At 41.1% G+C, this 22,658-nt stretch overlaps 1 protein-coding gene across 1 annotated transcript in view; it reads left to right on the top strand.

The window, feature by feature from the left end:
- Positions 1 to 22,658, top strand: part of LOC310766647 (ras-related protein Rab-10-like) — a 38,092-nt gene extending 15,434 nt beyond the window's left edge. The window contains exons 2-6 of the mRNA XM_083623140.1: positions 177 to 237; positions 2,334 to 2,472; positions 11,452 to 11,541; positions 17,740 to 17,841; positions 22,378 to 22,658. Of these exons, the coding sequence (XP_083479266.1) occupies positions 177 to 237; positions 2,334 to 2,472; positions 11,452 to 11,541; positions 17,740 to 17,841; positions 22,378 to 22,455 (470 nt within the window). The 3' untranslated portion in view covers positions 22,456 to 22,658. The remainder of the gene's footprint in view (positions 1 to 176; positions 238 to 2,333; positions 2,473 to 11,451; positions 11,542 to 17,739; positions 17,842 to 22,377) is intronic.

The raw sequence follows: 22,658 nt of genomic DNA, 5'->3' as shown, positions 1-22,658 counted from the left end.
TAATAAGGAAGCACAGCTGTGGGAATTTCCCTTTTACTGAGTACTTTGGTGAGATTCCGAACTGTTATATAGATGATGGATTTTTTTTACATCCTTTGACACTTCTGTTATTCCTTTGATTTGTTCTCCTTTCATATTTATAGATACGGTAATAGTTCCCCCCTTGTTTCTTTTAGGCATTGATTTCGAAGTAAAAACCATTTCAGTAAATGATACAGCAATGAAACTACAGATATGGTGAGTTTTTATTTATTTAGAAAAATGTACAGATCATTCATTCAGAAAAAAATCTCTAAGTGGTGTACATAATAAATAACTGATAAATTCCAAACTTTAGAATAATTAGTATATCAAAATTAGTAATCTGCTCTTGGTATTCTAAGATGTGTATTCATTATTTTTTTCCAGTACAAGTAGTTTTCTTCTTTGGGTTCAGTAACAATTCAGTTTATATTTTATTACTTTCAAACCCATTCAATGGGAACAAAACTTGGGGGCCTTTCTGTTGTTTTACTATAACTCCCATCTTCCCTGTTCATTGGCTATGCTGGCTGAGGATGATGGGATTTGAATTTATGAGAGACCACACGTTTACCATCCCTGCTATAGGAAGCAATGTGTGTGAATGGATCGTGGCCATACAGCTGCTTGGGTTCATGTTGTAAAGGTTTGCTAACTACTCTACTCATAGAACCCAATATAATAAAAGACCAGACAACGTTTTTTGCTGTTGTCAATCTACTAACACTCTGTGTGTGAGAGAGGGAGGGAGGTGTAGGCTGTGAGATTGGGCAGCCTTTGAATGCACGCCCTTTGTGAATTCTGAAAGATTCCTCACATCCCAATTTTACAAATCCGCCTAGCAGCAACTGGCAGACAGAGTAGTTTGTGCTAATGTGGTTATAAGCAAAGCAGGTGGTGGAAAAGGTTTTCTTGCAATACTGCCTGTTTGCAACATTGTGTGTAACCAAGAAAACCAGTTACATCTTGTTTCCTGTATGATTTTGCCAATGTAACCGAGTCACACATAGCTGGGCAAACCTCAACCAATCTGATCCTAGTACAGTGGTACCTCTGGTTAAGTACTTAATTCGTTCCGGAGGTCTGTTCTTAACCTGAAACTGTTCTTAACCTGAAGCACCACTTTAGCTAATGGGGCCTCCTGCTGCCGCCACGCTGCTGGAGCACGATTTCTGTTCTCATTCTGAAGCAAAATTCTTAACCTGAAGCAGTATTTCTGGGTTAGCGGAGTCTGTAACCTGAAGCGTATGTAACCTGAAGCATATGTAACCTGAAGCGTATGTAACCTGAGGTACCACTGTACAGTTGTACCTTGGAAGTTGAACAGAGTCCGTTCCGGAAGTCCGTTCAACTTCCAAAACCAAATCGCGGCTTCTGATTGACTGCAGGAAGCTCCTGCAGCCAATCAGAAGCTGTGGAAGCCCTGTCAAATGTTCAGCTTCCAAAAGAACGTTCACAAACCAGAACAGTCACTTCCGGGTTTTTGGGAGCCAAAACGTCCAAGTTCCAGGGCATTCAGGATCCAAGGTACGACTGTATACTTTTTCCAGAAATGTGTTTGGTGCTATAGAACTCATAACTCCACAGCCTGTTTGAGACCATTGTAAAATGTAGAAAACAGAATAATAGAATTGTAGAGTTGGGAGGGATCCTGAGGGTCATCTAATCCAAATCCCTGCAATGCAGGAATCCATGACAAATGGCCATCCAACCTCTGCTTTAATACCTCCAAGGAAGGAGAGTCCATCACACCTGGAGGGAGGCCATTCCACTGTCGAACAGCTCTTAACTGTTCTTCCTGATGTTTAGCTGGAATCTCCTTTCTTGTAACTTGAATCCACTGAATCGAGTCCTACCTTCTGGAGCAGGAGAAAACAAGCTTGCTCCATTTTCCAAGTGACAGCCCTTTAGATATTTGAAGATTGCCCTTATAACTGGCTCCACGCAGCATCATAAGCTGATGGTGGTGGTAAAACACAACACTATCATCAGGTAGTGCAGCCATTTTGTGCCTAATCATATGTATATTTTTGGTGCATTGTTCACGCAGTCCAACTGTTCCATTCCTTCACAAGTACAACACAGATTTAAAGCCAGGGTTATTTGCATCCATAGTATTTTGAATAAAATCTGATCTGGAGTGAATCTTTACTTCAGAAGTACTTAACTGGTATGCCAACTAGGTTTTTATTTGTATGTGCAGCTTCTGCATTTTTTCTGTTTACAGAAAGCTGCAATTAATGATTTAGGACTGTTTGTTCACAATCTTACAATGTAAGCAGTACCAAATGATTCCTTACAATGTATTATAGGGACACTGCCGGTCAGGAGCGATTCCATACATTTACAACTAGTTTCTTCCGTGGAGCACATGGATTCGTTCTTGTCTATGATATCACAAGTACAGAAAGCTTTCAAGGAATTGCACACTGGATGAAAGATATAAATGAGGTACGTTTATACCATTCTGCCTTTGCTCTCAATATACAATGATCTTTGACAGGTTCATAGAAGCTAGGGACAGACACTCAAATGCACCCAGAACAGAGTGCTATTTTTTTTTACTGCTGCTATTTAGATGAGGAATCCACTGTATATCCCATGATCTATCACTGTTTGTCTCTTCCTGTTTTCTTGTGTAAAGTGTTGCATCATGGTAAAGAGAGGTAAGTATCCGCATGATTTGTCTGGACCACAGTCTTGCTCTCTATTCTTTTGGTTCACAGCTGATCCATTCCACCTGTGCATTTACTCACTTAGACATCTTACTCATTTCATCTGCCAGTGTGTTAAAATCCTGGACACATCATCATGTTGTTACCCAACTATTTCCCAATGTTGCCCCAAATTTCTGTTTTTGCTTTTGAACATGGGGTGGTAGAGGTGGTGGCAAAGGACATGCATATGTCCCACAAACACGTTAACATTGATTGGGATGGGTTTGAGCACATGGGTGAAGTCATGGGTGAACTACAGATTTAGTATTTGTTAAAAAATTGTATACAATCCTGAATCTGTCGTTCTGGAAGGAGAAAGCCCATGTTCACAGGAAATATGCAAAGATTAATTCCTGGAGAGCAAGGAACAAAAATACAGTGGTACCTCGGGTTAAGTACTTAATTCGTTCCGGAGGTCTGTACTTAACCTGAAACTGTTCTTAACCTGAAACACCACTTTAGCTAATGGGGCCTCCTGCTGCCGCCGCGCCACCGGAGCACGATTTCTGTTCTCATCCTGAAGCAAAGTTCTTAACGTGAAGCACTATTTCTGGGTTAGCGGAGTATAACCTGAAGCGTATGTAACCTGAAGCATATGTAACCCGAGGTACCACTGTAAATTAATTATAAGAATATTGGCTTTGGCATATAGTAAAAGACCAGCAAATCAACAAAAATATATATTAAGTCTTAAACAGTTAGACTTCCATTCCTATTCTGCAATAGTCAGTATTCTCATGCCTCTCTATATCAAATTGTAGGATTATTATTATAATTATTAATTATTATTATTATTACATTTATTGGCCACTTTTTGCCATGGTAACTCAAAGCAATTTACAATATATAAACAAACAAACATATACATTCTTCTGGCATAAAACGGAAAACAAATAAAAATCTAAAAGACAACCCTGTGCTTAAAAGGCAAGATTAAAACATCCTACCCACTCAAGGGAATTCTAAGTTTGAAAGTCTTGCTGGAGACTACTAATTCTCACTGTCATCCTATGCCTTACACAGGGTACAACTTAACCGTGTTTTACCTTTATGGGGCAAAGTTTTATTTTCTTAACAGTAAATGGGAATAGTGGAAAGGAAAGGTAAGGAAAAAGAATCAAGGACCAGAAGGACTATTCTATGCCCATATGCTCCAGTATCTTGCTTCCAACAAGCTGCCATCATGCATCCTGTGGCAGTGAATTCAGCTAACGAGCCCCACCAGCAAAAGCCCATGCAAGGATTTCTTCTAGCACAATGGGGCTCCCTTGGCATCTCCTCCCTCTGTGCCACCACAGATTGGCTGTGGGAGTGGGGTCAGGAGAACTCACTGAACAGTATGGCATGGAAGGAGAGGGCAGATTGCTCCATCGGGCAAGCAGAAATGGTTGCACCGATGGACTGATCTGCTTAGTGCCATATTGAATTCCTCCCAAAATATTTATGTGTAGTCTTATCTCATCCATGTAACGGATAGGATTATGCTGTTAGCTGTGTGATTTCTACATGTCCCGTTGTGTCCTGTTCCTGTGTTGTATTAGTGCTGATGTGCTGTGTGGATAGGTTTTTTTGAGATTTGTTGTAAGATCTTAAACCACGACTTCATTGCATAGGATATTTGGAGGGGTTCATTGCTGAGAAAAACAAGAAGCGTCTGGCCAAATCCTAAGCAACTCCTTCAGTTGCCTGTGAGTCAGTAATTTTTGTCCCACCATACATATGATTCCACAGAGCCCTTAAGGCAGCTTCCAACTTACGGATAAATTTCTTTAAAAATATAATAGAAAAGGAGAAAAATATGTTTAGAACGCAGACAAGCAAAATATCCTTTAAGATCATCACATTTTAAGTTGTAAGCTATTTTGGGTGGGGACCTATTCTGATGTACTCGATAAAGCAGCATACATACTGATGCTGCTACACGCCTAGATAACGATAACAACTATGAATTGTCTGTAGGAAGAGCCAATTCTCAGGTTAAAGTGTGATATTAAAAAATCAGCCACTGCTTTGCTTTGTTTGCTAAAAAAAAGAGTCTTCATATCTCTTTTAAAACTTAAGAGAGAGAGCAGGACAAGCTTTGCTGGTTCAGGAGTTCTGTCGTGGGGGTGTCATTAGTGAAAAGGCCCTGCCAATCAGGTAAGGAGGCATTGGGAACCAGCCCCCTTTTAATGATTTTGGTGTACAGTCGTACCTTGGATCTCGAACACCTTGGCTCCTGAACGCCTTGGCTCCCGAATGATCGAAACCTGGAAGTGAGTGTTCCGGTTTTCAAATGTTATTTTGGAAGCCAAACGTCTGACGAGGCTTCCGCAGCTTCCGATTGGCTGCAGGAAGCCGCGCTTTGGTTTTTAAACATTTTGGAAGGCAAATGGACTTCCGGAACGAATTCCGTTTAACTTCCAAGGTACGACTGTACTTCACAGAAGTGCACTCCCAGGTAGCCTGGACCTAATCTGCTAAGGACTTTAAAGGTTGCAATTTTTGCATAATGCATCAGGGTCAAGCTAAACGTTACACTTAATGCTTAGCATGCAACTATGGCATGTGGGGAGGTAAGAGTTATTTCTGCCTTCCCCAGCAGTGACCCCTCCTGAAAATCTCCTCCACCTTGCACATGGCTGCAAGGCTTGGTTTAAAAAGTTCCTGTTGGGAACTTTCCCCCTAAGTATCATAAAGCTGACTGAATGGGATTTGACCTTGTTTTGAATATGTTGGCCTATTTTTGAATAGGTGATCTGCTTGCACTGCAAGTACTAATAGTGTGCAGAGAATTTCTGCATCTTTTAGTTTAGCTAAATGGCAGCCCTTCAACCATTGTTGCATTCCAATTATCCCTGACCAATAGTCACGCTGACTGGGTCTGATGTGAGTTGGAGTCCAAGAACAAGATATTAGCCACCCATGGTGATATAATAATAATAATAATAATAATAATAATAATAATAATAATAATAATAATAATAATAATAATACCTCACCCATCTGACTGGTTTGCCCCAGCCACCCGGGGCAGTCTAGAACCATCCTAATGCTTTATATATTTTATTTTGAATATCATTAATCCAATAGTTGTTGATGCCTCTGTGTCACAACCAACACCTTTGTAGATCTGTCAGAGTTAACCAGCAAGTGTGATATTAAAGAATAATGTAAATGTTTGTATGCCAATTATGCTAATAATGTGCAAGGCTTGCAGATTCTGTTGTGGGGAAACATTACTTTTCAAGACAGGTCAAGATATACTGGGACTTTAATATTTAAATCATTCTTACCTTTCAAATGAAGGACAGCTTAATACTCTGCGCTTATAATGCTGATCGCAGCAAGTTTCAAGACAATCAGCATGTTTATTACAGGAAAATTGCTTCAAAATACAAGTTTGCTTTACAAATTTCTCATATGAGGGTGCAAGATTGATATAGTCCTTTCTCTCTCACAGGTGCTCAATTAAAAAATATGAGCACCTGTGAGAGAGAAAGGACTATATCAATCCTGCACCCTCATATGAGAAATTTGTAAAGCAAACTTGTATTTTGCAAACTTGTAATCCGTTTTAGAACATCGTTCAGCATGCTCATGGTATAAAGTGGCTTTGACACACAAAGGTATTCTCATAAGTTTGTGGGGCAGAAACTGGGGAGAGGAGAAAGCGTTCCCCGCAACCAGCCCTCCTTGTTCCCAAGGAGTCCTACCCGCACCCCTGCCTGGGAGCTGCAGCTTTAAGGGCAGAGGCAGGTCCTCTGTGTAAAGACTGTCTGGGTGAATTTGCTCACACTTTTCAGTACCCCACAAATCTGAATACTGAGCTAAATATTTAACATGCAGCCTTACTGCAAAGGCCACCCTACAAGTGATGCTTTAAAGTGCTTTTTGCATTTAACATACATATTTTTAAAAATGCAAGTACCATCAGATGGGGGAGGGCTTATAATTAGCAGGAGTATAACAGACAGGGAGAATGAATTTAACTCAAGAGGGGGGAAATTCCTCTTGATGCTGTTTGCATTGGCACCCTTTTGGGATTTCCTCTCAATGCAAATAGCACTTTCAGAAGCAGGGATTTCTTGCACCCTTCCTGCAGTGCCTGATTCACCCTATGTCCAGCTAATGCTCTTTGCATTATTTTTATTTTTGCAACCTGCATGTTAACATCACAGCTTGTTGTGCCCTTAATACCAGCTTTTGGGCTGATCAGATACAAGATGTCCCTTGCACTGAACCTCTATGCATAATCTATTACTTTTGTGTACTGGTGTTCATGTTATTAAACTGCTCCTCCTTGTGGCCAAAGATCATATAGAATCCAGATGATGAGCCGACTGTTGTTAATCTTCAGAGCTGTAAAATCAGTCTCGATTTTTCCCTTATTGAAGGATTTTCTTGTCCTTGGCTTAAGGGATGACCATAGGAAGCTAATGTAAGTAACTGGTCCTAGATTTCTTAAACTAATTGAAATATACTCAGAGTCCTGCAGTGATTTCATGCTCCTTATTGCAGCTTGTAAAACAGTGATTGAATTTCCCCCCAAACCTCAGGCCTTTATATACATTATTTACACAATGAGTCCCGTCTAATTGGCTGATTCTGCTTCTCTCCTGGAGCCTGATTGGTCTTCTCCTGCAGGCCAATCAGTTGTTGCATTCTACGATCCTACCAGCCTAATAGGGTGATTAACTTCCTCCTGGAGCCTGATTGGTCTTCTCCTGCAAGCCAATCAGTTGTTGCATTCTAGGATCCTACCTGCCTATTGTTCTAGGATCCAAGCTTAGTACATAACACTAATGTTAATAATTTGAATTTTGCAAAACTCTATAAGAGAAGCTACTCACTATTTTAAGATTTCGGTTGAAGCAACATGTATAATTGCATTTTTCTGGGGGGGGGGGGAATGATTTGTTTATCATTGCCCTTCTTTGCCTTTTTGTGATTTAAAAAAATGAATTTGGAAGAACAGCTCAGGCAACAAGATACATAACTTTCACAATGCAGGAAAAAGGAAGCACACTTTCATTTTGTTTAAGTACTACTTTTTTCTATCTCTTCAAATGTGGAACGCTTAAATCAAATGTTATTAGGAAGCATGCTACTTCTCTCATTAAATAATAAAAAGGTAAACTACTCTATTTATTATATGCAGTTTTAGGAACTTAGAATATAATTTTATATAGAAGAATCAATGATCTTAATGAGTAAAGCTCCAGTACCTATTGAAACAACCATCATTTTCTTCTATTAATCCAGGTCAGATTGATTCATTATTTTCAGCTTGTGCTTTGCACCCTTGCAATGAGCTTACTTCATTTGAAAAGCTACATTATCCTGAACATCAGCTGCAGTTATGAAATGAGATTAGTTGAGTAGATTAAAAAGATGAAACAGTAACCTTAATAATTTTGCCTGCTGCTGTACTGCTGAAATGAAGCAACATAGTTGTGAGTCGGCATAACTCTACTGACGTTTCATGAATAAAAACCATGTTCCTTCATGCCTTTTCAGATGTTTACATCAACACAGTGGGGCGGGACTTTGCTCTCCCCCTATAATTCATAAACACAAGGCTGATGTTTTGTGCAAAGTGACTTTTGTAGCTTCACTGAAGCCAAACAAGTCACTTCAACTTGACACACTCAATTCAGTGAATTCTCCCATTTCCCTGTCAAGAATTAGAACAAGTTTTGATGTCCATGTTAAGTATCTGGATATTTTTCCTCTTGCAACTGAAGAAGACCACTGGTTCAAACAAGCCATTTAATTGTTTGGCTCCAGAGGTGATTTGCACAAGCAGAAACGTTGGCTTGTTGGTGTGTGTATGTCGTTTCCTCACTCTGTCAGCAGCCCACTGTGCCACATCCCACACTGTCAGGATTGACTTTTCGGAAGGCTCTGGCAACTGCAGTTCAGAGGACGGAGTGGGAAAGCCCTGTTCCTTGAACATAACATCATTCACGGTTCTCTGTATCCAGCCCATTAAGTATCACTAACTTTACAATACACATACATTTGTAAATGCCAGGATCTGTTTCAGAACATGTTTCTTCTAATTTAGATATTCACAGATGCCATCAATTGCCTTGAAGTAAGAGAGCTATCCATTATATGCCCACATTGTATGCTTCAGTCACAGGGATTATTTTACCCTCTGTTCTTGAGGAAATTATTGCTGCAGTTCATGTACGTCTTGACCTGGGGTCTGTGAGCTATCAGAAAGCAGTAGAAGTAAATCTAACTCAAGGAGACACCTAATTGAAAGTCAAAAATAACAATAACATTGTGAATTCTTTGCTAGAGATAGGATAGTTTCCAACAGTAGGAGCTAGGGACTTTCTTGAGGCAGAAACGTAAAGATTTGTGCCCAGTCCTGTGCATGGGACTTACTTCATAGCATATGTACATAGGATTGTGGCCTTGCTTATTGCTGGATAGGAGTAGTGGTTTCTCTTCTAACATTGATTTCTATGTGTTTTGCCAAGGCCTTTAGGGGTACACCCTGGGCAAAAGCAAGTAAGCATGTGCTATGATATACCACCCTCTATCAAGGAAAATATTCTAAATTGGGCGGGCAGGTGATTCGTAGTGGATCTTGTGATTTGGGAAGCACTATGGGAGCTTGTATGAGTCCTTGTTGAACCAAGAACCCAGCATGTAGTAAACTTGGTTGTGGAGGATCTATCTATCTACCTATCAATCATCTATCTATCTATTATCTTCCAGCTTGTGCCTCTGATATCATTGTATTGACATTCACTAAGAAGTAAGTAGTTTCCTTAGCTCAAAGAAATAATAGAAGGGGGCAGGAAGGCCTGAATAATATAGAACAGTGCCTTGTGGCAGTCAGATTATTTGTTCATCTAGTCCAGAATCATCTGCTCTGACTGGTGGTGTCTCTGGTACATGATCCTTCTAGCTGGAGGTGGCAGGGATTGAACCTAGGAACTTCTGACAAGAAAGCAAGTACTATACTATCACTGAGCTATAAGCTCTCCATAGGAATAAGTCAAATGAGGTAGCTGGGCTTGAGAACGCACTTCAACCCCCGGGAGAAGAATGAGTTGTATACATCAGCCATCCTTCTCAGAGCAGACTTATTAAAATTAATATATGTGACTAACTTAGGTTCATTACTTTCAGTGGGTCCACTCTGAGTTAGTGACATACAACCCCGTTTGTTTGGAGAGGTGTATCCTGCTGTTGAGTGTATGTGGTATAAGAAGCTCTGCTAATGGGTTGCTTTTTTAGGGTGCTGATCTTGTCTGTCTTATGTATTGAACAGGGATGTTTGTGTTGTTGCTGTTGTTGTTGTTGTTTTGTCGTTTAGTCGTGTCCGACTCTTTGTGACCCCATGGACCAGAGCACGCCAGGCACTCCTGTCTTCCACTGACTCCCGCAGTTTGGTCAAACTCATGCTGGTAGCTTCGAGAACACTGTCCAACCATCTCATCCTCTGTCATCCCCTTCTCCTTGTGCCCTCCATCTTTCCCAACATCAGGGTCTTTTCCAGGGAGTCTTCTCTTCTCATGAGGTGGCCAAAGTATTGGAGCCTCAGCTTCAGGATCTGTCCTTCCAGTGAGCATCCACGACTGATTTCCTTCAGAATGGGATGTAGGAGTGCAAATATCCAGAGATGCAGTGATCAGGTGGGATTGCTATGAGGAATTATAACAGATATAGAGTAAGCCATCTGTGTCAGCAATGAAAGCATTGCGTTGACTGGGTTTAAACTATTTTGATATGATTCTTGATAGCAATCGCACCTGATCACTACATCTCTGGATATTTGCACTCCTACAATGGATAGGTTTGATCTTCTTGCAGTCCATGGGACTCTCAAGAGTCTTCTCCAGCACCATAATTCAAAAGCATCAATTCTTCGGTGATCAGCCTTCTTTATGGTCCAGCTCTCACTTCCATACATCACTACTGGGAAAACCATAGCTTTAACTATACGGACCTTTGTTGGCAAGGTGATGTCTCTGCTTTTTAAGATGCTGTCTAGGTTTGCTGTCTAGGTTTAAGATGCTGTCTAGGTTGTTGCTATTTTGCTTAATTACTGTAGCTTTTGTTTTACCCACCTGTACTGAACAATGCATGTTGAAAATATTTTGCTTTCCCAGAGTAGTATCTTTTGGTTCCATCAGTTCCATTTAGCTGGTAACTAGATATTTGCAGCCCACCCCCACCCTGGTTTTTAAGCCTCATGCACACATCATCCATTTTTAATTTGTGGCTATGGATTGTAACTGATGAACTTCTGCCTTGGCACCTTTCCCTCTGGCTCCCCAAGAATATGCAAGATTGGTATAAAGGTTGTGTTGCTGGTGCAATGCCATAATTATAATCAGATTTTATTGCATTAGCCGTGTGGCCATAGCATGATATACATAAAAATATGTATATCTCCCTTTAAGTATTTGCCCAGGACGATATCTACCTTTACCTCCCCACCCCCAATGCCATAATTCATGGGATTGGTCTAGGCCTAGGACTTTAACCTTGCATAGTGAATAAGCTAGAACCCTGTATCAGGATGAGGCTCCAGATCCAACATGTTCTGTCTCTTCTTAGTTCATTAAAGTTGTAGATGATGGTGCAACTTGCCTCAGACTCCGTTTTTTATATTTATTGAGGAAATGATTATTGGGTGGGGGAAGAGCTGGACAGCATGTTTTGGAGTCCACTTTAGTGATACTCATTTCACTTCATTTGTTTATAGAAAACAGATGAAAACGTGGAGGTAATACTGCTGGGTAACAAGTGTGATAAGGAGACCGAACGTGTCATTCCAAAAAACAGAGGGAAAAAGGTAAGGCATTTATCACATTGTTTCACCTCTTCTTCTTTTTTAAACAAAATATATAATATAAACCAGGGGTTGTGACCTGGTCCCTACCACCAATTAGTGGGCGTTTCAGGATTCTAGGTGGGCAGTAGGGGGTTCTACGGCACAAGCTGAACCCTCCTTCCATCGAGCACTGGTGGGCAGTAAGGAAATTTTACCATCAAGAAAGATGCATTAGTGGGCGGTAGGTATAAAAAGGTTGACTACCCCTGATATAAACATATAAAATACAATATCTGTAAGAAGGGCAGATTTTTCAAGTGGTATCTCAATATAAGAGTTCCCTTTTAAGAAGAATGCATTATTTGCATATTTTGCATCAGTCTCTTGCATCTGGAATACGCAAATATTACAGTTTTTACTTGATCTATACAAGTAAATACAGGCCTCCTACAGAAGGTGAGCAAACTGCATGCTTTTTTGGAACCGTTTGTGGTTAGTCAACTAAAAGCTATCGTGATGAATATTCAACCAGGGGGCAGTGTTGGCGTATCACATTTTCTGGCTTCTAAATAGTTCAATGCCTTTTTCAATTGTATGGTTAACAGAATAACTTTGTGTTAATGGAACAATCCATTACCATTTCTCATTCCTTTCTAGATTTTGTTTGCTCTTCCATTCCTTTGTCACAATATAGGAAATAATTCTGATTTCTCTCCATTTGGTGAAATTTTCCTAGGGAGCAGAACAGCCAATGTTACCTGCTTTCATCAAGTAGTATCATGTAGTATTTGCTCTGCTAATAAATTAGTAGCATTTTCTCATATATAACTGTGAACATTGAGCAAGCTCACTATTATCCTTAGAGCAGGGGTTTTCAACCAGTGTGCCATGGCAACACTGGCCTCTGTCCCTCTTTCCTTCCCTCCCTCCTCTAATGCTCTCTTGTGTCTCTGCCTCCCAAAGGCTTGCACAGCTCTTTGTTGCAGCAGCCCTGGCTACAAGCTCCCCAGACAAATGGCACCTCTGGGGCTGGCCAAGGGGTGCTGGTTGCCAGGAGCTAAGGCAGCCTTGGAGTAAGCAATCAAGCGGGCGAGGGAGCCCAGACAGCCAGTCCACCAGCCCTTGCTGTTGGAAATGGACAGACAAGTGGGGAGGCTGGGCAGGCAGGCAGGTGCTGCGCTGGCCTTGCTGTGCCTGCTGTGTGCAAGGCCTGCCTGGGAGCTGAGTGCCTGGTGCTGAAGAGGAGCCTTTCTGCCATGCAAGCCTGGCAGTGCCCGCTGCTGCCATTGCTGCCTTCCAAGGTGATTAAGGTGCTGGCCTCATGTTCACCTTTGGCCAGTCTCCATCGGGCCACTAAGGCTGAGGGCATCCTCTTCCCAAGCCCCTGTGGGGCACTGTGAGGAGGCACTTCTCTTTGGGGCAGCTTAGCCCTACAGCATCAGGTGTCTCCAGACCATTCAGAAGGCCTGATTGTAATCCTAAGCACCTTTTTAACCAAGATGTAAGGCAGTGGTTTTCAACCAATGTGCTGTGGCACCCTGGGGTGCCTTGAATGATGGTCAGCAGTGCTGTGGGCAACACTGGCCTCTGTCCCTCTTTCATTCCCTCCCTCCGCTGATGCCCTCTTGTATCTCTGCCTCCCAAAGGCTTGCACAGCTGTTTATTGCAGCAGTCCTGGCTACAAGCTCCCCAGGCGAATGGTGCCTCTGGGAGACACCTCTCTTTGGGGTGGGGGGGTGGGGCAGCTCAGAGACTAGTGATGGCAGCAGTGGCTGCCTGGAGGACTCCCACCCAAGGAGAGGGGGGAGGAGAGGAGGCTGAGGGAAGACTCCACAAGGGAGGGTGTTTGAAAAAGAGTGAGAGGCTCCCAGCTCTGCAGGCAAGGGGTGCCATAACTGGGCTCCTGAGCCCCACAAGCATGCCACAGAAATAATGTAGTTGGTCAAGGGAGCCGTGGACTCAAAAAGGTTGAAAACCTCTTCCTTAGAGGACTCTAAAGCTAGAATGTATGAAAAATCCTTCATTGGTCTTTGGGGGTACACAAATGAACTTTAGTCTTGTCCTGAGCAGAGTGATTTAAGTCATTATTGAAATCACTAAGCAAATAGATAAATTTTAATTATTTGATTTGAATCAAATTTCCCATACTAATTGGTTGATCTAATTACAAAAAAAAAAAAACCGCTCAGATCCCAAGATAACTTATCCTAAGATAAGTTAAGGAAGCTCACAAAGGGGGAAAGCTTTCTATCTCCACCCTAGCTACCCACCTGTAGCTTCCTCCCTTTTCACCGTGCCTGCGCACATGGCACCTGCAAAAAGTATTAGTAAATATTCCCACCGTGTTCAGTGGAATCTGGACATGCTCAATGTAGGAGAGGCTGAGCCAGTGCCAACAGGACCTGAGCAGGAATGCAAAGTCTCTCGTGTACTGTGATTTTTGGAGGGAATATTTACTAAGACTTTTTGCGCATGCCATAGTAGGGCACCCAGTTGGAGATCCCTGACTTTTGTCTATGACTTCCCTGTTTGGAACAGTGTTGAATGTGATCTAAACCAAGATTGAAACACATTTCTTTTGAAAAATCATCATATAAGCTCTAAGTACAGGTTCTAAAAGAGCCTTACACATTTCCTTAATTAAAATTATGAGATGTTCTGACATATGTTGTGTGGGTGGTAGAAATATTAAAGGCTAGACAAATGTGCTATTTTTCAGTCAGAAACAGCTAGGCAACATTTTTCAGCTTTAAAACTCATGCCTTTATGTAGTTATCCATTTCAATTTATGTCCTGCCTGTTTTCTGTTTGTATTGTTGTTTGTTTGAATATAATAGTTACATCTTTATTAACCTTTATGTGGCACTTTATATGGGGAAGCTTTGAAATCCTGTTTGCCTGTACAGAAACCTTACCATTTTTATTACTATTTGTAACATCCCACCCGCCTTTCTTCATATAGCTGTTTTATTTATTTGGACCATTTTGTCCCCGCTCTTCAGCTCCAAATGCTTCTGAAGAGTAAAAAGGACGACTCTGGGGTTGCGGCGCTCATCTTGCTTTATTGGCCGAGGGAGCCGGCGTACAGCTTCTGGGTCATGTCGCCAGCATGACTAAGCCGCTTCTGGCGAACCAGAGCAGCGCACGGAAACGCCGTTTACCTTCCCGCCGGAGTGGTACCCCTTTATCTACTTGCACTTTGATGTGCTTTCGAACTGCTAGGTTGGCAGGAGCTGGGACCGAGCAACGGGAGCTCACCCCGTCGCAGGGATTTGAACCGCCGACCTTCTGATTGGCAAGTCCTAGGCTCTGTGGTTTAACCCACAGCGCCACCTGCATCCCTTTTTCTGAAGAGTAGCTGACAGTAAAAATAAAAAAATAAAATAAAATACCGTATAGAACATTAAAAGGAGCAGAACATTAAAATAGGAGTTTCATACTTTCTTAGCTCTGGTTTTATTTTGTATTTTAAAAGGTATTAAGCCAAACATATAAATAGATACAATTTATTTCCTTGGCACTGGAAGGGGATGGCACCAACAGGGGAGCCTCTCCGGGGGAGAGTGTTCTAATGATGGAGTGCTACACCAGAAAGTGTTGGATATCCTCATCCTTCTCTCTTCTTCAAATACAGATGACCCTCAGAGAATAGCCTCAGAAAAGGATCTGGGCTTGTATTCAGTGAAGTCGACCCATTTATGCAAGGACTTCTGCTTGCACAATGGAATCTCTCCTTCTGCTCTCCTCTTCCTGAGCTTGCCCCACCCCCCATCACCACCACAAAAAAGTCCGCTCTGGATGGATAAGGGAACCCCCAGAACAGGTTGGTGGAGCATAGCAGGAGGAAAAGAATTATAAGTTGCATTGCACAGTGGAAGTCCTTGCAGAAATGGGACCACTTTGTTGGGTACAACCCCGTGTGCTTTCAGATATTTACTGAGATTAACAAATAATGGTCTTCATATTAGAGCTTTGCTGTGTTTTCAATTAGATTACCGTACTCAGTTTTAAAATGTTTAATTGACTTAAAGAGTGCCCATGCTTATTCAGGCAGCAATTATTTGTTTAAAAGTTTCTTTCAACTACTACTGCTGCTGCTGCTACTTATTACTATTATTATTAAATCATGTTATAGCCTGTCCTTCTTCCCAAAGGACCCTGGGGGGCTTTCTTACCATATGACCACTGTTTCTAGATTGGGAGCACCATTTTAACAGGCACTTCATGCCCCCTTTCCTTGGTTTAGGAAGGAATGCCTTTAACTGAGCAATGGGGGACCTTCTTTCCACAAAGAACTGTGTTTCCTCAAGGGTAATGTTTGTGCTTGGGTGGGTCCAGAATCACACCCTGCAACCTTCATTCTCTGAAGATCACCACACACACATGCGCACTCACACACACATACACACCTCTTCCCCCCCCCAACAAACATGCTCCTTGACTATGGCCCATCAAGAGCCGCCAAGTCAAGGCATCCTAAGTTCTAGCACAAAGAGGGGGGGCAAGGAAGCTGGTTTATTTGGAGCGACCCCAAAGTGCCTTGAGCAGCTTAAAGCAGCACCTCCCCATCTTTTCCTCTCACGTTTCCCAACAGAAGGGCAGGGGAGTAGCTGCTTCATTGCTTTTGGAGAACCAGCTCCACACAAAACAAGCTTCCCTCACTCTCCAGCTTCCATTTATTTGCCAGTTAACTGACAAAAAATAAAAACACTTGCGATTCTTATTATTTTTAATTAACCAGGTTGAAGACCTATGTGAGATTTTTCAGGGACACATCTTTATAAGCCTCTTTTTTACCCCAAGAACACACATTTTTCACCTCAGATTTTCCTGCTAACCATCCCAAAATTTTGGTAGTTAGGATTCAAGCCTTTGTTTTGGATGGGATTCTAAAAATCTTCCTAATGTGATTCATTAAATTATTTATTTCCCCATGGCTTATTTCTATTGGCACGAATAATTCAATCCTTTTCATTTGTTCCTGTAATCAACTATAGAAACCAGTAATTACAGGTGCTCAAAATAGCTATAAATTGTATGCCTCCCTCCCTCCCCCACTAGCCTAGAAGAAAGACATTTTCTAGGGAGCTACACTCATTTCAAGAGAAATTATTAGATTTGCTATTCAAAAAGGCATGCATGCTCTTTTCTTTCTCAATTTATTTGACCTTTCTTTTCTCCTTTGTAAGATCTCCATGGGGATCATAAGGCCAAACATGTTTGAAAAGCATGTCTGAGAAATGTCACTGCAAAAATGTTTTTAAAGCTTTGTAGAGTCCATACATTGGTGATATTTTACGTTTGAAACAAGTATAACCTAAGATTAGAATGAAATTATTGTTGTATAGTAGAAATATGTTGTTGTTGTTGTTGTCATGGTCATCATTGTTGATTTATTAATTGCCTTCTAAACGACTGTCTCAAGGCAATTCACACATTAAAACAGTTGAAAACCCCATTAAAACAGTTGAAAACAATGTAGACACTCATGGTTAAGACCCATTTATGTTGTGTTGGGGGAAATAAATAAATGGAAAGTGAGGGAGCCAACTGTTTCCCACTCTCCATTTATTTATTTATTTTCTCCACCTGTACACCCAACAGATTTTCCGCACGTATCAAGCTTTGTGAAGGCAGCATGGGGACTCTGACAGCATTCCAGAGCCCAGAGTGTCTGCTACCTGTGCAGTCTTTGAGAATGACAGTGTGTGGGTCATATTGGTTTGAACCCAGCTAATTAAGGAGACTTACTGTAGGTTAAATCTTGCTGTTAAGGAGACTTACTGTAGGTTATTATTATCCAATAATAATGGGGGGGGTGGCAGAGGGGAGAGAGAATAGATCATGTCTATGGATATAAAAGCAAACCCCCATTTAGGTGGGCTTATGTTCAAAGGCACCATGCATATATTTGAGATACAACTGAAAACCTCCACCCCACCCCTTTTTGCGACATTTTTTATTCACCTCTGGGTTTGGCGCAATGCGCGTGTGCATAGTCATGCACATATTGAACACGGTTAATGGGGGGGGGGGTTCCTGTATATTCATTCCCAACCCTAAATAGACTGTGAAATGAGGTCTGTTGATTTCATTCTGTGACAGAGTTTGTAACTGGGATTGTGCAAGCTCCTTTTCAAATTGAGTTTGCTATGAATTGCACTTTCTAGGCATTAGTAGTGTTTGAATTCAAACTCATGTTCCTTTTTTTTCCCCCAGCTTGCTTGGGAATATGGAATACCCTTTTTTGAGACCAGTGCTAAGGACAATATTAACATTGAAGATGCCTTTTTAGTGCTAGCTAAAGAAATATTGAACAAGGTAAGCTCACTGCAACAACTTCTTTTTCTTAGACTGAATCTTGTAAATTAGATGGCCCAGAAATACAAATTCATTCCTGCTCTGTGAATATATTTAGCCTACAAATTGTTGTCTGTACCTTAACAAACAATGTTTTTGTTTTTTTTTTAATAAATGTTTATTAGAGTTTTACAAAACATAAAAATCAAACACTACATATACCAACACAAAAAAAAGAAGAGGGGGGAAAAAAACAACAAAAAATTCACACATAATACAGAAAAAGAAAAAAGAAAAATATCCACTTTTAACTTTCAAGATTTCGTATTCCTCTTTCCTGACCTCCTCACATCTCCCTTTTTTGTGTTCCTCTTTATTCCGTCAGATTCAGCAAATTCTAACCCTCTTTCAAGTTTCATTTATAATTATAGGCTCCCACTTATTAAGTCTCTAGTTTCCCCTCTTTTTTAAATCCTTTTTTTCCTACCTCCTTTAACCATATCCCAAATGCCATGTTACCTTTACATCCCACATCATTTTAACATTCAAACAGTTTACAATGTTTCTGTAGATAGTCTTTGAACTTTTTCCAGTCCTCTTCCATCATTTCTTCTCCCAGGTCTCGGATTCTGCCGGTCATTTCTGCCATCTCCATATAGTCTATCACTTGCGTCTGCCATTCTTCCACGGTGGGCAAATCTTGTGTCTTCCAATATTTAGCGAGAAGTATTCTTGCTGCTGTTGTTGCGTACATAAAAAATGTTCTGTCTTTCTTTGGCACCAATTGGCCGACTATGCCCAAAAGGAAGGCCTCTGGTTTCTTGGGAAAGGTAAATTTAAATACTTTCTTCAGTTCATTGTAGATCATTTCCCAGTAAGCCTTAACCCTTGGGCACGTCCACCAAAGATGAAAGAATGTTCCCTCAGCTTCTTTGCATTTCCAACACTTATTATCAGGCAGGTGATAAATTTTTGCAAGCTTAACTGGGGTCATGTACCACCTGTAAATCATTTTCATTATATTCTCCTTTAAGGCATTACATGCCGTAAACTTCATACCGGTGGTCCACAACTGTTCCCAGTCAGCAAACATAATGTTATGACCTATGTCTTGCGCCCATTTAATCATAGCTGATTTAACCGTTTCATCCTGTGTATTCCATTTTAGCAGCAAATTATACATTCTAGACAAAGTCTTAATTTTCGGTTCTAACAATTCTATTTCCAACTTTGATTTTTCCACCTGGAAACCAATTTTTTTGTCCAAATTATAGGCCTCTCTTATTTGATAATAATGAAGCCAATCTCGCACTTTATCTTTTAGTTTCTCGAAGCTCTGCAATTTCAGTTTGTCTCCTTCTTGCTCCAAAATTTCCCAATATTTTGGCCATTTGGCCTCCATATTGAGCTTTTTCTGAGCCTTAGCTTCCATTGGCGACAGCCACCTTGGGGTTTTACTCTCCAATAAGTCTTTATATCTTATCCAGACATTAAACAGTGATTTCCTAACAATATGGTTTTTGAATACCTTATGTGCTTTAACCTTGTCGTACCACAAATATGCATGCCACCCAAAAACATTGTTGAAACCTTCTAAATCCAAAATGTCTGTGTTCTCAAGAAGTAGCCAATCTTTCAACCAGCAGAATGCTGCTGACTCATAATAAAGTTTAAGGTCTGGCAGGGCAAAACCGCCTCTTTCCTTTGCATCAGTTAATATTTTAAATTTTATTCTTGGCTTCTTGCCCTGCCAGACAAATCTAGAAATGTCTCTCTGCCACTTCTTGAAACAGTCCATCTTGTCCAAAATTTGCAATGTTTGAAACAGAAATAACATTTTTGGCAATACATTCATCTTTATAGCTGCAATTCGTCCCAACAAGGAAAGCCTCAATCTAGACCAAATTTCTAAATCTTTTTTGACTTCTGACCAACATTTCTCATAGTTGTCCTTAAATAAATTCAGATTTTGAAGAAAGAAAATACATGTGATAGAAAGGGAAAGTTTAAACATTCGGATCTACTGACTATGTACCTACTGACCTATAAGTTTGGGATCAGAAATCTCCAGACGTTGTTGGCTGGGCTCTGGCTCCTGTAGAGACGGACTGGGGCCTTCTTAAAGGGATAGACACAGAGCCCATTCTGCCTGAGGATCCTCACTTTAAGGTTTCTGATCATGTTGACTCAGTCTACAGTCTCATCCAGTCCAAAAACAATGACCAATTCAGACCCATCCAATCTCTCCAATAGTTTGCCTAAAATCTACTTTCCACCCTACCCACCATGATACACCAGTTCCTCTGTCCATACAAATCTATGGTGTGACCACATTTGGAATACGATGTACAGTTCTGGTCTCCTCACCTCAAAAAGGGTACTCCACATTAAAAAATAAATTACCATATAAAACAGCAACATATCTGCTACCACCTGGGACTGATGAAGAGCTATTGGAGCTTTTGAGCTTAAATAATCCAGAGGCAACCGTTGGGGAGGAAGCTAGGGGACAACCAAGTCTTTGGTCTTCTATAGCCTCTTCCCCTACCAACAGTGAAGGATAGGGGGCTTTGCCAAGAGGTTTCCCCTGCTATTCCAGTCATCTAGTGAGAAGATGTATAACAAGTGCACTGGAGGTAACCCTAGGGGGTTGTAAGAAGGGGCTGGCAAGAGGCCCACTGGATCTGTTGCTCCCCAAGCCCTATATCCTGGGAAAAGGGGCTACTGGAGTGTCATGAGGCTCAGAAACTGAAGACACCCTGTCACCAACCCATTAAGTGTAGAGGGACCTTGGCGAGTGGACACCACCAAAGGCAAGCCAGAAGTCATTCAGATGGACTTCCGAAACCTACTCTCCAAGCTGAAAAAAACAACTGAATTCCACTGTGGTCAGCATTCATCCCACGTCTGTCATATAGCAGGAATGCAGAGCCTGTGGTCTTCATATGTTGTTGGACTGCAGCTCCCATCATCCCTGATCACTGGCCACGCAAGCTAGGGCTGATGGGAGCTGAAGTTTAAGGAAACAAGCCAGGATCAGAAACCATACTTTGAAGTTGACTTGTTTCCCTAAACTACAGTTTGTCTGAGCTCAGATGTAGCAATAAACCCATTAGTTTAAATTGGAAGTGAAAGCTACTATTTTTTTTGTCAGGAGGGGATTGAGAGCTGATGGGCCCAAGGTTCGTTCATGTAAGATAAAACTATAAGTTAGCATTATGCCCAAAGGAGGCCATAGTGTCCACAAAAGCTGGCAGTTCTTTGTGTCTCATGGAAAACAGTGTTAATTTGAAAGTGTGGCTTCTGTTGTTAGGAATAGCTGAACTACCTGGAATGGGTATGTTTTTATACGTGAAATTGAAAATAAATGAAAAACGGAGTAGCTGAACTATGCATTTCTACGACTTTCAGGAATACTGTCCACCCCCTTCCTAAGTATACATTTAAGAAATTTGTGTCATGCACATTCTCTTACATAATATGTGTTTTGACAGCATCTAGAATCCTGAATTGACTTCAGCATCTGGGAAAGATACTGAGCTGTCTGACTCATCTCACATACTTTCGCATTGTCGGGAGACTGAGTCTTGTTCTTCTGACATTGAAGTGCTATTGGTGAATTAAATTCCTTAACCTTAGCATAATGCATTTTGCTATTGTTTCTATTTTTAAAAAAGAAAGACTACGGTGAGAGAAATCTAGGAATTCCAGATTGCAGTCAGTTCCGAACAGACAGCACTACTTCATACAGTATATAATTTGTGTATGAATTCACTGACGCACAATGCAGTGTTGGTCACTAGCTTAGAAGTCTTCAAAGGGGGATTAGGCAAAATCATGGATGATAAGTCTATCAGTGGCTGCTAGCCATAATTGCTATATGAAATCTTCATGTTCAGAGACAGCATGCCACTCAGCATTAGTTGCTGGGAAACAAATAGCGGGAGAACAAGATTGTCTTCAAGTTCTGCCCAAAGGCATCTGCCTAGTCATATAGGGAACAGTATGCTGATCCAACAGGCTTTTAGTCCTGAGGGTAGCACTGGACTGCAGCACGTGGACAACAGTCTTCAGGCTATCCTGATCCACAGCCTTTCAGTGTTGCTGTAAAGATGTGCTTATCCACTGCTAGAGAAGGTAGCTGAGCTCTGGTCAACCACATGTATACCAGGAAGTCAGAATAGCCCAAGGCCCACTGGCCATAAACACGGATGGACTAGCACAGGCCTGCCTGAACTGGCAGAAACCTTGTTTGTTTTTTTTACAAACAGTAGAGCATGAGACTTTTAATCCCAGGGCTGTAAGTTCGAGCCCCACATTGGGCAAAAGATTCCTGCATTGCACTAGATGACCCTTGTGATCCCATCCAACTCTACGATTCTGTGATTCTATGAATGGCCACTCTACTATGGAATGCTGTTTTTAAAGTCATATTTATTAATGATTATTAATGTTATTCATAACTGTTTCAATTAATATACTCCTTAATATCGTGAAAGTATTTGTAATGCTAACTTCGTTCACACTGGATTAAATTCTGTTATTCTTTTCCCTCAGAATTCCTGTGCATCCCTTGACTTAGATGTAGTGGACCTATATGAAAAAACACAAAAGAGAAGTTGCTGCAAGCTGTGATGAGCAGTTTTGTATTCTTTCTGATCATGTTATCTATTTTGTACATACCAACACTTGAACTTTAATATTTTCTTCTCCCTTCAATGATATACAAAATACCCAGTTGTTACTGGTATTAACAAAGCAACAGCACTGCCTGTCCACTAACATTTTATTTAACTGCCTGTTACAAATGTTCAAAATAAGCAAAACTATGATTTGCA

Source organism: Podarcis filfolensis, assembly GCF_964270895.1.
Source record: "Podarcis filfolensis genome assembly, chromosome: 7".
NCBI classification, from domain to species: Eukaryota; Metazoa; Chordata; class Lepidosauria; order Squamata; family Lacertidae; genus Podarcis; species Podarcis filfolensis.
Note: the sequence above shows the minus strand (reverse complement) of the source record. Positions and strands in the feature narration are given on the sequence as shown.